A 16,373-nucleotide genomic window follows, 5' to 3' on the forward strand; every position below is an offset into this window, starting at 1 on the left:
TACGCTCCAGGGTACCTGCACAAAGCCTTGGCCAAGGATTCCGACGAAGGCCCTCTGATGGCTAAATTAGTCGGACTTTTAGAGAGATTTCTGAGTGGCTTAGATAGCCTCTTGTAGCTTAAAATAGCTTATAATGGCTTACCAAAGGCCTTTCCCTATCTTTTTTTATAGGATGAGGGTATCGGCCATTATCTGAAATTTCGAGTCGATTCGTGATCAGTTGGCCATCAATTGGAGGCGGCGTACAGCACGGAGATCAATCCTGCAGGCGGAGAATTCGGGAGATATCTTTCCGAATCTGTTCTGAGGGTCCGCCACGTCATTCCAAATGGAAGTAGTCGAGGAAGTTCTTAAATGCGTCATGCGCGCACTCACTCCGAAATGTTACCCGGTGATATGCGAGGGGTCAGTCATCAATGCCCTGCTTCCCGAGAGGCCAGTCTTTAACACCACGATTCTGGAAGATCTGCTTCTAGGCCTGCCACGTAGCATGATCTGGCCGCTCGGTAGCCTGGGCATAGGATCCGTAGGATCTTCGATAGGATCAAGGTTGATAGGGCCGAGGTTAGCTCGGCTTTCAGCAGGGTCCGAGGTCAGCCTGGCTCTGGCCGAGGTCGGCTCGGCCTTTGGTGGGCTGAGGTCGGCCTGGCTTTTGGCGGGACCGAGGTCTGCTCGGCTCTTGGCGAGGCGTCATTGCCTGCAATCGAGGGAGCCTTTTCGGCCCGCTCGGCTCTTGGCGAGGCGTCGTTGCCTGCGGTCGAGGGAGCCTTTTCGGCCCACTCAGCTCTGAGGTTTGCTCGGCCGAAATTGGGTGACTCCATGCCGGAGTAGAACGATCCATTTTGCCTCCCATCACTTATCATGTTAGTATAAAAAAAAGAAATAAAACCAGTATTACTAGTTGGTTTATAAAAATATAATAGACTAGTTAGCTTTGTGGCTATCTTTGCTCGGCATGATTCATTAATATAGGTTTAATATGCGTATTTGTATATACGAGTTGGGCATGGTATTACTGGTCCATAGCAGCTTAAATGGAAAAAGCAGTCCCCACCGAGATAACAAACAACAAGGAAAGAGATGACGAGCGTTCGGAGGGCCTGCAATAATGCATGCAACCATGTCTTGCCCCGGCAGTAAGGTTTGCAGGTGTAGAACAGCTCGCTGCTCGGTGTAGATCAAATGTGTCGACTCAAAATCCAAAACAAATATCAATTAAATCAAACAATATTAGTGGAAGAAAAAATTTGGGAAAGAAAAAAAAATTATTCAAAAAAAAATATAAGATGAAGTAATTTCTGGAAAAAGGTCTGAAAATTTTTTTCTACCATAAAGATGTCTCACCAAAATTATTCCTACTTTGTTAGAAACTTATCAACTTTGGACATGAGATTTCATTGGAAACCTCTCACATTTAAATATGAGATTTCAAATTTGGTAGGATTGGCTCAATCCCATAATTATAGAAGTATAAAATATACAACTCAAAAAAATCAAAAAAATAAGGAAAGATCTTGCGTAGTTGCAAGGTCATTAGGTTGTTGGATAAGAGAAGACTTTGCGCCCAAGCTCGATAAACTTCCAATGCATGGCTGGAAAGGCATTGATGGAGAGAAGATATCATGCCCTAGTATGGTAGGTTTCTAATAAAATCTCATGTCCAAGTTTGATAGGTTTCCAATATATCTCAATTCTTAACTAAAGACCCAAGAGACACCTCCTCTCTCACAAAGATGTATCAAAAAGTTAACCCCCCCCCCCCCCCCCCCTCAATAAAACTACATTCTCTTTCCTATTATAAAATAAAGTGCAGCTATCTCTCACTAAAAAAATGAAAATATTACTGTTACGGGGGAACTTAGCCACCATGCCCCACGTGACCGGCACGCGCGCCCAGGAAGACTACGGCTGCCCCTTGATCCAGCAATCCGACCTCGAGTCGGATATCTTCAGCTCCGCAGCCCGACCCCGAGTCGGCTGCCCCTTGATCCAGCAATCCGACCTCGGGTCGGATATCTTCGGCTCCGCAGCCCGACCCCGAGTCGGCTGCCCCCTGATCCAGCAATCCGACCTCGGGTCGGATATCTTCGGCTCCGCAGCCCGACCCCGAGTCGGCTGCCCCTTGATCCAGCAATCCGACCCCGAGTCGGCAATCTCTCGACAACAACAGACTGTTCCTCTGAGGCACGCCGCGGCCCCCTGCTCCACTACTCCCTGCAACGGCCGTATCCGGCGCTGCCCCACGATCCCCTGTAACAGCCGTACAAAGCGGAGCTCCACTATGCCCTGCCATGGCTGTACCCAGCGCTGCCCCACGACGCCCTGTAACGGCCATGTCAGTGGCAGCCCCATTGTGCCACACGATGACGAATCCCCGGAAAAACCCCCCAGCCTGATATATATGAGGCTGGGGGGGAAGGGGGAGGGTAAGATATATCTTCCAGAGTATCATCTCACCTGCTACCTTCTCCTTCTCCTTCTCCTTCGATCTCCTCTGACTTGATCGTCGGAGGGCCCCCACTACCCCGGTGGTGGTGCGAGGCTTGCTTGCAGGTTTCACGGCGGAGGGCGGAGCGCAACCAAAGCAACTCAAAGGGAACCCCGTTCACACCGCTGTGCCAATCGTTCTCGGTCTGGACCACCAGCAACAGTTGGCGCTAGAGGAAGGGCACGGATCTCAGAGCGATCGTAATGGCACGGCGAGGTGGTCGTGGAGCTTCCAATGCTTCCGGTCGCGGGGCCTCTCGCGCCACTGGCCGGGAGGCCGCTGCATCTCCAACACGCTCTCAGCAACACTCCACCGCCCCACCGCCCATTCAGATGGTCGAAGCCGCCCAGTTCGACCAGCTAACCCAGCAGGTTCGCACCCTCGCGGAGGCGGTGCAGAATCTGCAGGGCGCGATGTCCCGGGCGCCACAGCGGGCTCAGGAGCCACTGCTCCCTGAGCGCTCGCCTGTCCTCCTCAACCCGCGCTCCTTCCTCTCCCATGGGGAGGAGCGCCGGCGCGAGGAGGATTCTCGAGCACGGTCTATTCTGCCGGGACCTTTCCATCGGAGCTGCGCGGGGTACGAGAGGCGGGCCCGGGCGCGTTCCCAGACTCCCCGGTCCTCGAGGAACCCGCGCTCCAGTCGGTCCCCCACTCGCCGCTCCTTGTCTCCCACCCACCGGTCGCGCTCCTTGGACCGGCGGGTGGACGATCTCCACCGACAACTCCAGGTCCTGAAGGGCCATTCCAAAGATCCCTTCGCCGACTTAGAGATCTCCTCCCAGCCGGCACTTGCCTCGAGGATCCTGCGAACCCCGAATCCCCCGGGGTTCAAAATGCCGGCGATCGAGCCCTATGACGGGGCGGCAGACCCGCGGGATCACGTCGAGAGTTTCAGGACCCTTATGCTCCTCCACGGAGCATCAGATCTCCTTCTCTGCAAGGCCTTCCCGGCAACCCTCCGTGGCCCGGCGAGGGCGTGGTTCGCCGGGCTGGAGGCTGACTCAATCCGGTCTTTCGACCAGTTCACTCGCCTCTTCATCACTCATTTCGCCGTCAGTAGCCGGCGGCGACTGGTCTCCGACTCCCTCTTTGACGTCCGGCAAAACGAGGGAGAAAGCCTGCGGGATTATCTTACCCGCTTCAACAGGGCTACGCTGGAGGTCCGGAACCTGAGTCAGGAGGTAGCTCTTTCAGCCCTGAAGCGTGGCTTCCGGAAGGGCAGGCTCACCTTCTCTCTGGACAAACGCCTGCCGCGGAGCTTCCCAGAGCTGTTGTCCCAGGCGAACCAGTATGCGGACGCCGAGGAGGCGGCCGCCCACCAGAGCAAGGAGGCTGCCGAGATCCCTCCAAAGCTTGGGAAGAAAAGGCGGAAAGAGGCACGCCAGAGGAGGAGCCCGACGCCCCAGCGTCGGCGCAGAAGCCCGTCGCCGGCGAAGAACCACGGCGCCCCACGCCCTCGTTCTCCGCCCCGACGTTTCAACCGGTACACCCCTCTCCTGACTCCCCGGGCCCAGATCCTTATGGAGATTAAGGAGCGGGAGGACCTCCCGGCCCCGAGACAGATACGAAGGATCCCTGGAAAGAGGCCCTCCCGGGCGTACTGTGAGTACCACCGAGACCACGGCCACGACACAGAGGACTGCTTCCAGCTTCGGGACGAGATCGAGGCCCTTATCCGTCGGGGGCGTCTCGGTCGATATGTGAGCGACCGACGTCCCCCCGCAGACCCGCGTCCGGCCGACCCGGCTCCTCCGGAGCCTCGGGAGCAGAATCGACCCGTTGCGAGCGTGATCCACACTATCACTGGGGGCTACTCTCGGCCCGTGAGGAACGCAGGGGGCTCGACGGAAGCGTCAGGGACGGCCGTCGTAAAGAGGCAGAGGGTCGGCAATGTAATCACCTTTTCTGATGAGGATGTAAAGGGGGTTCAGACTCCCCACGATGACGCCATGGTGATCTCCCTCACTATGGCAAACTATGATGTAAGGCGTGTTCTTGTGGATAGTGGAAGCTCAGCTGATATTTTGTTTTACGAGGCCTTCCAAAAGATGAGCTTGTCCAGACAGTTGTTGCACAAAATGTCCACCCCCCTCGTAGGATTCACCGGTGACGCTGTCCCGACGGAAGGTGTCGTTGAGCTGCTTGTGACTGCGGGCGTCGCACCCGCAGAAGCCACGGTGCGACTCGGGTTCTTGGTCGTCCGTGTTCCCTCGGCCTACAACGCTATCCTCGGGCGACCCGGGCTGAACGCCCTTCGCGCGGTGGTCTCCACGTACCACTTGCTCATGCGGTTCCCCACGGCGGTCGGGATCGGAGAGGTCCGAGGTGACCAACCGACCGCACGGCAATGTTTTCTAGCAACCCTCAAAGGGAAGAAGCCCGTGGAAGCCCTAAGCGTCGAGTCCCTTGATGCCAGAGACGAGGTGGCCTTGCGGCAGGGGGAGCCGGCCGAGGGTGTGGTCGAAGTCCCCCTCGAGGAAGGCCGCCCCGACCGGGCGGTCCGGGTCGGCGCCAATCTCGATCCGGGAGCTCGGGCCCGGTTGGTGGAATTCCTCCGAGCCAATACCGATGTATTTGCCTGGTCGGCGGCCGATGTACTTGGGATCGACCCGGAGGTCATTTCTCACGCCCTCAACGTCGACCCGACCCACCGACCAATAAAGCAGAAGAAGAGACACTGTGCCCCGGATCGGATCCGGGTGGTCGACCAGGAGGTAGACAAGCTCTTGGAGGCAGGATTCATAAGGGAGGTAAGCTACCCCGAGTGGCTGGCAAATGTTGTACTTGTCCGGAAGGCGAGCGGGAAGTGGAGGATGTGCGTCGACTATACCGACCTGAACAAGGCGTGCCCTAAGGATAGCTTTCCGCTTCCGCGAATAGACCAACTGGTCGACGCGACTTCCGGATATCAGCTGCTGTCTTTCATGGACGCCTTCTCCGGTTACAACCAGATAATGATGGCCCCACAGGACGAGGAGAAAACTGCCTTTATAACAGACCGGGGGCTGTACTGCTACAAGGTAATGCCCTTCGGACTGAAGAATGCTGGCGCCACTTACCAGCGCCTCGTCAACAAAATCTTCAAAGAGCAAATCGGCCGGAACATGGAGGTGTACGTGGACGACATGCCGGTGAAGAGCCGCCATGCAGACCAGCACATCGCGGATTTGGAGGAGACTTTCACCACCTTGCGGAAGTTTCGCATGAAGCTGAACCCAGCGAAGTGCGCCTTCGGCGCTTCGGCCGGGAGGTTCCTCGGTTTCATTGTCAACCAGCGGGGTATCGAAGCCAACCCGGACAAAATCAAGGCCATCCAAGGTATGCCCCCTCCGACCAAAGTAAAGGAGGTTCAGGAGCTCGCTGGAAGGGTCGCCGCGCTTGGACGATTTGTGGCAAAATCGGCCGAACGCTGCCAACCATTCTTCAAGGTGTTAAAACGCCCGAAAGACTTCCTCTGGACGGCCGAATGTCAAGCAGCATTCGACCAGCTCCAGGAATACCTGGCGTCTCCTCCCCTACTGTCCAAGCCGCAAGAAGGGGAGATGCTCTACCTCTATCTGGCGGTCTCCCCAACCGCGGTCAGTGCGGTGCTGGTTCGGGAAGAGGCAAAGCTCCAGAAGCCCGTGTACTACATCAGCCGGGTCCTACGGGATGCCGAGATGCGGTATACGAAGGCTGAGAAGATCGCCTTCGCGCTGCTGACCGCGACCAGGAGACTTCGCCCCTATTTCCAGGCCCATTCTGTCACCCTCTTAACTGATCAACCACTACGACAGATCCTCAGCAACCCCGAAAATGCGGGACGGCTGGTGAAGTGGGCAATAGAACTCGGTGAGTTCGACATCCGCTACCAGCCTCGACCCGCCATCAAGGCCCAGGTGCTCGCGGATTTTCTCGCTGAGTGCACGGTGCAGGAGGCGGAACCTAGACCGCCGGAAACGCCCAGCCTCGACCTCCCGACCTGGACGCTTCACATCGATGGGTCGTCGAACCCCGAGGGTGGAGGAGCCGGGCTGGTCCTTACCAGTCCTGATGGAGTGATAGCCGAGTATGCCTTGAGATTTGGATTTCCAGTGACCAACAACGAGGCAGAGTACGAGGCCCTAGTCACGGGACTCAAACTCACCAGGGAGCTCGGCATCCGGCGTTTGAAGGTCTTCACCGACTCCCAGCTGGTGGTCGGGCAGGTCCGTGGGGAGTTCGAGGCCCGGAGCCCGACCATGCAGAACTACGTCCGGAAGGTGCAAGCACTCATTCCCGATCTCGGCAGTGTCGACATCCAGCAGGTCCCCAGAAGCGAAAATGCTAGGGCCGACAGGTTGTCCCGCTTGGTGAGCGCAGAGGCGCACAACTTGTCGAGGGCAATCTACCTGGAGACCCTGGAGGCCCCGAGCATCGGCGAGGCTGGAGCGGTGATGGCGATTGATCCGGAGCCGTCTTGGATGGACCCGCTCGTCGCCTACCTCGCCGAAGGGATCCTCCCTGAAGACGAAGATCAAGCTCGGCGACTTGTCAAGAAGTCCGCCCACTACGTACTCTATGAAGGGAGGCTGTATCGGACCTCGTTTACCGCCCCCCTCTTGAGGTGCCTCCGCCCCTCGGAGGCGGCCTACGTCCTCGGCGAAGTCCACGAGGGCGTTTGCGGATCGCACTTGGGGGCTAGGTCCTTGGCGCACAAGATCATGAGGCAAGGCTATTATTGGCCTACCTTGTTGGAGGACTCAAAGGATCATGTACGGAAATGCGACGCCTGCCAGCGCCACGCCAACGTCCAGAGAGTCTCTTCTGTCCCCTTGGCACCAATCACCGCACCCTGGCCCTTCGCACAGTGGGGAATGGATATCCTCGGACCATTCCCCGTCGCTTCAGCCCAGCGGAAATTCTTGATTGTTGCAATCGACTACTTCACCAAGTGGGTGGAGGCAGAGCCGCTGGCCACTATCACGGAGGCGCAAGTCCGGAAGTTCGTGAAGAAAAACATCATTGTCCGATTTGGGGTACCCCGAGTCCTCATCTCGGATAATGGTCGACAGTTCGACAACAAGCATTTCCGTGATTTCTGCGAGGAGTTCGGGATCGAGCATCGGTTCACATCTGTGTCGCATCCCCAAACCAACGGTGAGGCCGAGGTCACAAATCGGACAATCCTCCAAGGAATTAAGGCGCGAATCGGTCGGACGGGGCAAGCTTGGGTCGAAGAACTCGAGAATGTCCTTTGGGCGTATCGGACCACGCATCGGACCCCTACCGGGGAGACACCTTTCAGCCTAACCTATGGCACGGAAGCGGTTGTTCCCGTGGAGCTCGGACTCCCCTCGCCCCGGGTGGCCGCGCACCGACCCGAGGCCAATTCGGAGCAACTCCGAGGGAACCTGGACCTCTTGGAAGAAGCAAGAGAAATGGCGCAGGTTCGGATGGCGATGTATCAGCGGAGGGTGGCCCGATATTATAACTCCAAGGTCCGACCGAAACTTTTCAGAATCGGAGATCTGGTGCTAAGGCGAGCCAAAGCATCTCAACCCGCGGAAGGTGGGAAGCTGGCGCCAAATTGGGAAGGCCCGTATAGGGTTCGCTGGGTAAACCGACCTGGCTCCTACCAGTTGGAGGCCCTAGATGGTCGAGAAATTCCGAGGAGCTGGAATTCTGCTAACCTGCGGGCGTATTACCAGTAGAACGACAAAGCCAGGAAGACAATTCGAAAAATGTACAATTCTTTTCATTTCAATAATTCCTGGTTACAACGGTGTGTTCGTGTGATTACAAAGAATTTCCAGAGGGGAATTGGGGAGTAAAGAAAACAAGGAAGAGGTGGAGACTCCGTAGAGTTGAAGTTCCGGGATCCCGAACTCTCCACCCGAAGCAGCTGCAATCCCACGGGCGTGGGTGCTTCTTCCCGGAGGCGCCATCGACCCCTCACGCAAAGGACGAAGAGCCGGCGCGGACGAAGAAGAAGTGGACGAAGGAGGAGTTCACACTGCTCCTAGAGGAACGCCACCTCCAAAGGATATTCCGGCCCTCCCCAAGAGAAGGGGAGGGAAGGAATACAAGGGAGAAGAGCGCGAGGAGGCGCGATCCCGGATGAAGCGTCTGGCGCAGAGCTCAATCGGGAGGCGGGGCTGAAAGGAGGGGGGATGTGATCCCGGATGAAACGCCTAGAGCGGAGTTCCGCCGGGGAGAACCTTCTTGTTGATCCCAGATGAAACGGCTAGTTGGCGAAAGTCGCGAGGGGCGCGCCTCCCGTTCCTCTGGCAGGGGTTTCCCAGCCACACGCCGGAGAGGAGGTCCACGATCCATGGCAACCTGAATAGCTCCGGCTTGGGAGGCTCCACCGCACCTGCACTTATATTTATAGCCAAACTGTGGCCCCCCGGTCGTTCCGATGCGGGTGGCTCCGATAAAGGCGGGCGCACCGAATCCGGAGCCGTTCCAGCTCTCGAGGCGTATCCTCCCACGATCTCCTAAACGTCGTTCTCCTTAATTGCATTCTTCATGCAGGACACTCCGGGCGGTGTGTATCCCACGGCCCACGTATCTCCGCTCGCGCCCAGGCCGCATCCGCCTCGAAGAGCGCGCGTATCGCGGCCGCTTAACTGACACTCCTTGCAAGCAGCAACTGGCGATCCGATTTTCCAGGTAACGCCTCAATTAGCATTTAATACCCTTCTGGTGTTCCCCAGGCGACGCTTGGAGAATAGGAGAAACACGATCGTAGCTGGCCACGGAGAAATCCCGTCGAGCGCCAAGCGACAGGCGCGTGACCAACGAGCGGAATTCCCCGAGGCTCGGCCCTCGGATGTCAGGCTAACCCGATGATCATCCCGGGAGCAGACTAGCCTGAAGCCCCGACCGGTCGCCTCGGCTTGCGCCAGCCTTGGCCGACCAACGAGCGGAATTTTCCGAGGCTCGGCCCTCGGATGCCAGGCTAACCCGATGATCATCCCGGGAGCAGACTAGCCTGAAGCCCCGACCGGTCGCCTCGGCTTGCGCCAGCCTTGGCCGACCAACGAGCGGAATTTTCCGAGGCTCGGCCCTCGGATGCCAGGCTAACCCGATGATCATCCCGGGAGCAGACTAGCCTGAAGCCCCGACCGGTCGCCTCGGCTTGCGCCAGCCTTGGCCGACCAACGAGCGGAATTTCCCGAGGCTCGGCCCTCGGATGCCAGGCTAACCCGATGATCATCCCGGGAGCAGACTAGCCTGAAGCCCCGACCGGTCGCCTCGGCTTGCGCCAGCCTTGGCCGACCAACGAGCGGAATTTCCTGAGGCTCGGCCCTCGGATGCCAGGCTAACCCGATGATCATCCCGGGAGCAGACTAGCCTGAAGCCCCGATCGGTCGCCTCGGCTTGCGCCAGCCTTGGCCGACCAACGAGCGGAATTCCCCGAGGCTCGGCCCTCGGATGCCAGGCTAACCCGATGATCATCCCGGGAGCAGACTAGCCTGAAGCCCCGACCGGTCGCCTCGGCTTGCGCCAGCCTTGGCCGACCAACGAGCGGAATTCCCCGAGGCTCGGCCCTCGGATGCCAGGCTAACCCGATGATCATCCCGGGAGCAGACTAGCCTGAAGCCCCGACCGGTCGCCTCGGCTTGCGCCAGCCTTGGCCGACCAACGAGCGGAATTCTCCGAGGCTCGGCCCTCGGATGCCAGGCTAACCTGATGATCATCCCGGGAGCAGACTAGCCTGAAGCCCCGACCGGTCGCCTCGGCTTGCGCCAGCCTTGGCCGACCAACGAGCGGAATTTCCCGAGACTCGGCCCTCGGATGCCAGGCTAACCCGATGATCATCCCGGGAGCAGACTAGCCTGAAGCCCCGACCGGTCGCCTCGGCTTGCGCCAGCCTTGGCCGACCAATGAGCAGAATTTCCTGAGGCCTAACCCTCGGATGCCTGGCCTAGCGCCGGAAGAATTTCCTGAGGCCTAACCCTCGGATGCCTGGCCTAGCGCCGGAAGAATTTCCTGAGGCCTAACCCTCGGATGCCTGGCCTAGCGCCGGAAGAATTTCCTGAGGCCTAACCCTCGGATGCCTGGCCTAGCGCCGGAAGAATTTCCTGAGGCCTAACCCTCGGATGCCTGGCCTAGCGCCGGAAGGATTTCCTGAGGCCTAACCCTCGGATGCCTGGCCTAGCGCCGGAAGAATTTCCTGAGGCCTAACCCTCGGATGCCTGGCCTAGCGCCGGAAGAATTTCCTGAGGCCTAACCCTCGGATGCCTGGCCTAGTGCCGGAGGAACTTCAAGAGTCAGGAGTCGGCGAGACGCTACCAAGAGTTAAAAAGAGGAAGGACGAAAGTGAAATGAGGAAACACTTTGTTTGCATTAACTTTCATTGCATCAGGGCCGAGACCCATACAACATGGCAAAACGCCAACATACAAAAAAAAGAACAAAGAAAAAGTACAGAGGGTCAGCTTGGAGGAACCCCTGGATCGGGAACGGCGAGCACGTCCGCGAAGGGTAGGGAGACGGTTGGAGAACCGGCAGGCAATGGCATCGAAGGGGAGTCGAGGAGGGAGACCCCACTCAGGTCAATTCCGGGGTATTTAGTGGACACCCTTGCCAGGCCTTCATCGAAGCCTAAGGCAAAGGAGTCGGACCCCGCATCCGACATGTCACGGATGAACTCGGCGGACTGACGATAGGCCTGCACCGCCTGACGCCCGATTTCCGCGCTCTTCTCGGCCAGCACCGCCTCCGCTCGCTCCGTAATCTGAGCTTTCGCCTCCATGACCTTCGCCACAATCCGGTCGTCCGCCTCGGAGGAGACCCTCAGCAGATCGGCCCGAGCCTCCATGTGCTTCGCCTCGGCAGCAACGCGAGCAGCCTCAGCCTCCTCCAGGCGCGAATGAAGCTCCTGGTTGCTCGCGCGGGACTCCTCCAAGGCCGATTCCAATTCGGCCAGCTTGGCTTCAAGAGATCGGGCTCGGTTGCGGGCGTTGTCGGCTGACTGCTGGGCCTTCTCCCACCTCTCCCGGAAGTCGGCAGCCTTCCGGGACTGCTCTTCGGCCCGCTCCTCCGCCTTCCTGATCTCGCCTTCGAGACCCGAGGCAACCTTGAGTTGCTCCTGAGTCTCCAACAGTTGCCTCTCGAGGGCGGCGAAGCCGAGTACCCGCTCTTCGGCCACCTGGAGCCTCGTCTCGAGGTCCCTGGTCGTCCTCCCCGCCGCAGCCTGGCCTCCCTCCTCTACAGCTTTCAGTCGGCTCTCGGCCCTCGCCAGAAGCCTCGCCTGTTCCTCGTGGCTCTCCTCCAGACGGATCATGTACTGGGCGAGCTAAGAGATAGGAAAAATGAGGGCGTCAGGCGGGGATCAATAGAGCCTATAAATGACGAAAGCGGCCAGAAGAACACTCACCGACATGAGACAGACGCAGCTGGCAGCCCCGACGTCAGGGATCCCCATCTGCCGGACCCGCCTACGGTCACTCTCCAGCAGCACCGTCTCGATGAGGTTTCGGGCGCCGGCGAAAGTGAAGGCTGACCCCGACTTCGCCCCGGAGCCGGACGGTGGTTCTGCGGCCTTACCCTTACCCATTGCTTGGGGGAGAGTCGTGCTGACCGTGCTCGGGGCGGGGGCCGCTCCAGAAATCGACAGGGTCCCGCTCGGCCGGGGCCTCGGCGCGCTCCTTCTCGTATCATCCGAAGCCGACCGAGTCGAAGGCCGGGCTGGGGACCGATCGCGTCCGACCCGGCCGTCTCGGGCGCGCCCGGGTGACGCCTCCGGAAAAGCGGTAGTCTCATCACCGGAGGGCTGATACGGCGTCAACTGTCGGTCTGAGCCCGTGGCGTCCCCCTGACCGGTGGGTCCGGACCCGTCTGTCGGCGTCGGAGTCGCCTGCTGGCGGGACTTCTTCGCCGGTGGGACCCCGCTCGGAGGAGTCCGTTTCTTCCTCCGGACCGCTTCCAGTAGGGACGCCCTACTGACAGCCATCGCCTTGTCCGACCGCATGACGTCGTCGATTTCTGCAAAAAGGACGAGATGGTCGGAGACTGAGAAACTGATGGAAAGAAGAAACGAAAGAGGAGAAAAGAGCTAAAAAAAGAAGTGGTGGCAGGCTCACGGTCGGCGGGGACCGAGCTCAGACCGACGTTCACCAAGGCATCCTCGAAAATAAGGCGGGCCACCGGGGGAAGCCGGCCCTCGGCAACCAGCCCCCTCAAGACGGCAACGCCATCGGACTCCTCCCTCGACAACCTCGATAAGCCGATCGGGGACTTCATCGGCGTCTCCCAGGTTGCCCCGATTCCCCAAGAGGGATCTACGTCAATGAAAAAGAAACGCTCCTTCCAGCCGTGAATGGAGGAAGGAGCATCCTTGACGAGGCCGCACCCTCGCCGCGCCGCAAAGCACCACCACCCTCTGTCCCGGGGGTGGCCGCTCAGGCCGTAGCATTCCCAAAAGACGTTCAGGGTGGCGGGAACCTCGTGCATGCGGCAGAGAACCTGAAAGGCCGTCAGGGTACGCCATGAGTTCGGCACCAGTTGCGTCGGCGCCACTCTTAAACCCCGAACACCTGCACGACTAAGTCCGAGGGGGGAAAGCGGAACCCAGCCCGAAGGATGTCCTCATTGATGGCGACCTTCCCTGGAGGAGGATGGGACATCCTCTCCTCAGGCCCCGGGAGCGTAATGTTGCAGGCTTCGGGAAGGTGGTACCGGGCCACGAACCTATCTAGGTCTTCAGGGACCAGCTCCGACCGAATGCGGTCCGCCCTTACTTCGTCCATCCCTAATGGCCAGTGAACCTACGGTCAGGACGGGGTCAAGAGGGGGGAAGGCACCGGAACGACTGGAGTACACTAACACGAAAGGAGAAAGTACGGAGAGCCCTAAATTGAAGAGTGGGGCAACTCACCGGAAAGGGAGGAAGAACGGCTCCGAGAGCGTCAAAGGAGGAGCGAACGAACAGTTCGGCGGCAACGGCAGCGGCACAAGGGAGAAACTTGAAGATGCCTGTGAAGAGAAAGGCGGACGGGGGAGGGCCCCCGGTTAAATAGGCGGAAAGGCGGGTGACGCCTCGGTGACGCCAGAGAACGCCTGGCTGCCGAAAGTTTGTTCGCGCCCCAAAGGCGAATCGACGCCATTAAGGAAGGATGTCCGCCGAAATCCGCAGACCGCCAGATCAGCGACAACTGCCATACGCCATAAAGAAGGCGGGAAGCTCGGAGCGCGCGCGCCTTTCCGAGGGATGGCGGCAATCTCGAAGCATCACTCCCTTCACCCGTTCCCCTCCTGGTTCCAGGCTCGGGAGTGGGGGGCTACTGTTACGGGGGAACTTAGCCACCATGCCCCACGTGACCGGCACGCGCGCCCAGGAAGACTACGGCTGTCCCTTGATCCAGCAATCCGACCTCGAGTCGGATATCTTCAGCTCCGCAGCCCGACCCCGAGTCGGCTGCCCCTTGATCCAGCAATCCGACCTCGGGTCGGATATCTTCAACTCCGCAGCCCGACCCCGAGTCGGCTGCCCCTTGATCCAGCAATCCGACCTCGGGTCGGATATCTTCGGCTCCGCAGCCCGACCCCGAGTCGGCTGCCCCTTGATCCAGCAATCCGACCCCGAGTCGGCAATCTCTCGACAACAACAGACTGTTCCTCTGAGGCACGCCGCGGCCCCCTGCTCCACTACTCCCTGCAACGGCCGTATCCGGCGCTGCCCCACGATCCCCTGTAACAGCCGTACAAAGCGGAGCTCCACTATGCCCTGCCATGGCTGTACCCAGCACTGCCCCACGACGCCCTGTAACGGCCATGTCAGTGACAGCCCCATCGTGCCACACGATGACGAATCCCCGGAAAAACCCCCCAGCCTGATATATATGAGGCTGGGGGGGAAGGGGGAGGGTAAGATATATCTTCCAGAGTATCATCTCACCTGCTACCTTCTCCTTCTCCTTCTCCTTCGATCTCCTCTGACTTGATCGTCGGAGGGCCCCCACTACCCCGGTGGTGGTGCGAGGCTTGCTTGCAGGTTTCACGGCGGAGGGCGGAGCGCAACCAAAGCAACTCAAAGGGAACCCCGTTCACACCGCTGTGCCAATCGTTCTCGGTCTGGACCACCAGCAACAATTACCATCCCTATTCTGCTAAAAAAACAAACCTTAAAAAATTGAGCTTAAAGCTCAGCCTAACTTAACATGGTCTAAACAATTCTTCTGTCGGCAAAAGAAAATACGAGCAAATTATAAGATTCATTATCAAACATAGGGGTTAACTGAATATGGAGTTGCCAAATCTGCAGCATGGGAGCAATAAACCTTTCATATGTATAAAAGCCGCACCAAAACACTTTTTATTAGCCTTTATAATTTCATGTAATTTATTAAGGCCGTTATTTAGATATTTTTCTATATAGGTATTTTTTGAAATCATTGCGATATCCATATGGATGTCAAAATCGACCTAATAAACCTGCTTTAAAGTGTTGCTTCAAAATTTTAAAATTATCTTGCTATATCCAAAAATTTAGGACCGCTGCTTCAACTTTTTCTTCTATACAATATCCTCAAGAGTGATAATGAAACTTTATCCAACAAAAAGAGGAAGAATAATCACAGCCAGTGCCCACACCACCACGAAACAAATATGCTCAATTGATTTAAAATTTTAATAAAATGGCTGAAATATTCTAAGAAAAAAAATTTATAATCAATTGCGATTATTTGAATAATGTAGAAAATGACAATAATTTGTACAAATAAAATATGCTCGAGGCCGAGTAAAGGCTTAAGAACTAAAATTCTGTCTTTTGTCAGTTGGACGAGGGCAAAAGTGGCAAGCATCTAACGGCGTTTCGGCACCACGAGACGACCGACCCACCCCGACCGCTTTCCGTTAAGTCCTCCACGTTGACGGCGTCAGCCTCCCACCACGCCTCTCTCAACGGCGACCGAAGGTTCCTCAGGTCCGCCACCGACACCGCCCCGACGTCATCGCTGACGTAAACCTTCCCCTCCCCGCCGCCGGCGACCCCCACCACCCTCCTCCGCCGGAAAGGTCGCCACTCGGCGGCGACCGAGGGCGCCTGCCCCCCAACCCTCGCGTCCCAGACCCTGACCGCCGCGGCCCCCACCCTCTCCGCCGCTGACAGCACCTCCGCCGGCGACGTCAGGGAGGCCGCCGGGCTCTGGCCAGCGCCGGGGAGGAACGATCTCAGCACTTCCCCCCGGTTCAGATCCAGGAGCGAGATCAAACCGCCGGATCGATCGAGACCTAACCCCAATCCCTCCCACGTCTTCACCACAGCTCCACCCAACCCCAGCTCCGGCCAGAACGGACGACTCCCCGAATTACCATCATGCCCCGAGTCATCATCTCCACAAATACCAGAGCCGAACGCCGACTCGTACTCGTCCGACGACGAGACCTCCTCCTCCTCCTCCTCGGTGTCGTCGTCGTCGTCGTCGTCGTCATCGGACGATGAGCAGGAGTCGTCATCGGAGTAGGCGGCGACGGGATGAGAAATTCCCAACCTGCCCTTGCGGCGGCGGAGGATCAGGAGCTCGGTCTGCCTGACGACGCCGACGAAGGCCGCGGAGGCGGCGAGGACGAAGACGATGGATGCGCAGAGGCTCCCAATATCGGGTAGCTGGTGGAGGAGGCGATTTATGACGCTATAGTTTTGTAATCGGTCGATCTCCGTGTCAATAAGAGAAATCTCCATGGCGAACAAAGCAATCCTTGAAACAGACGATGATGATGATGCAACAGAAGAAAGGAAACAAGGGAGAAGAAGAAGAAGGAAATAAAGAAATAAAGAAAGGCGAGGGAGCCGGCGACAGTGGTGGGGGTATTGGTTATATCGGCAGCGGCCAAGCCGAGGAGGCCACGTACGGGGTGACGTGGCGGGAGGGGTATGGATAGAGATGTCCAGACGGGAAGGCAGCGAGCTTTT

At 58.2% G+C, this 16,373-nt stretch overlaps 1 protein-coding gene across 1 annotated transcript; it reads right to left on the reverse strand.

Annotated features, from left to right (window-relative positions):
- Window positions 1-15,053: 15,053 nt before the first annotated feature.
- Window positions 15,054-16,308, reverse strand: LOC148702534 (uncharacterized). The gene has a single exon (XM_088704517.2). The coding sequence runs from the start codon at window positions 16,140-16,142 to the stop codon at window positions 15,231-15,233; it is 912 nt and encodes a 303-aa protein (XP_088560643.2). The 5' UTR covers window positions 16,143-16,308; the 3' UTR covers window positions 15,054-15,230.
- Window positions 16,309-16,373: the final 65 nt, after the last annotated feature.

Source organism: Phoenix dactylifera, chromosome 9 (genome assembly GCF_051530095.1).
Source record: "Phoenix dactylifera cultivar Ajwa chromosome 9, Ajwa_hap1_PhDact_Kaust_v1.1, whole genome shotgun sequence".
Lineage (NCBI taxonomy): Eukaryota > Viridiplantae > Streptophyta > Magnoliopsida > Arecales > Arecaceae > Phoenix > Phoenix dactylifera.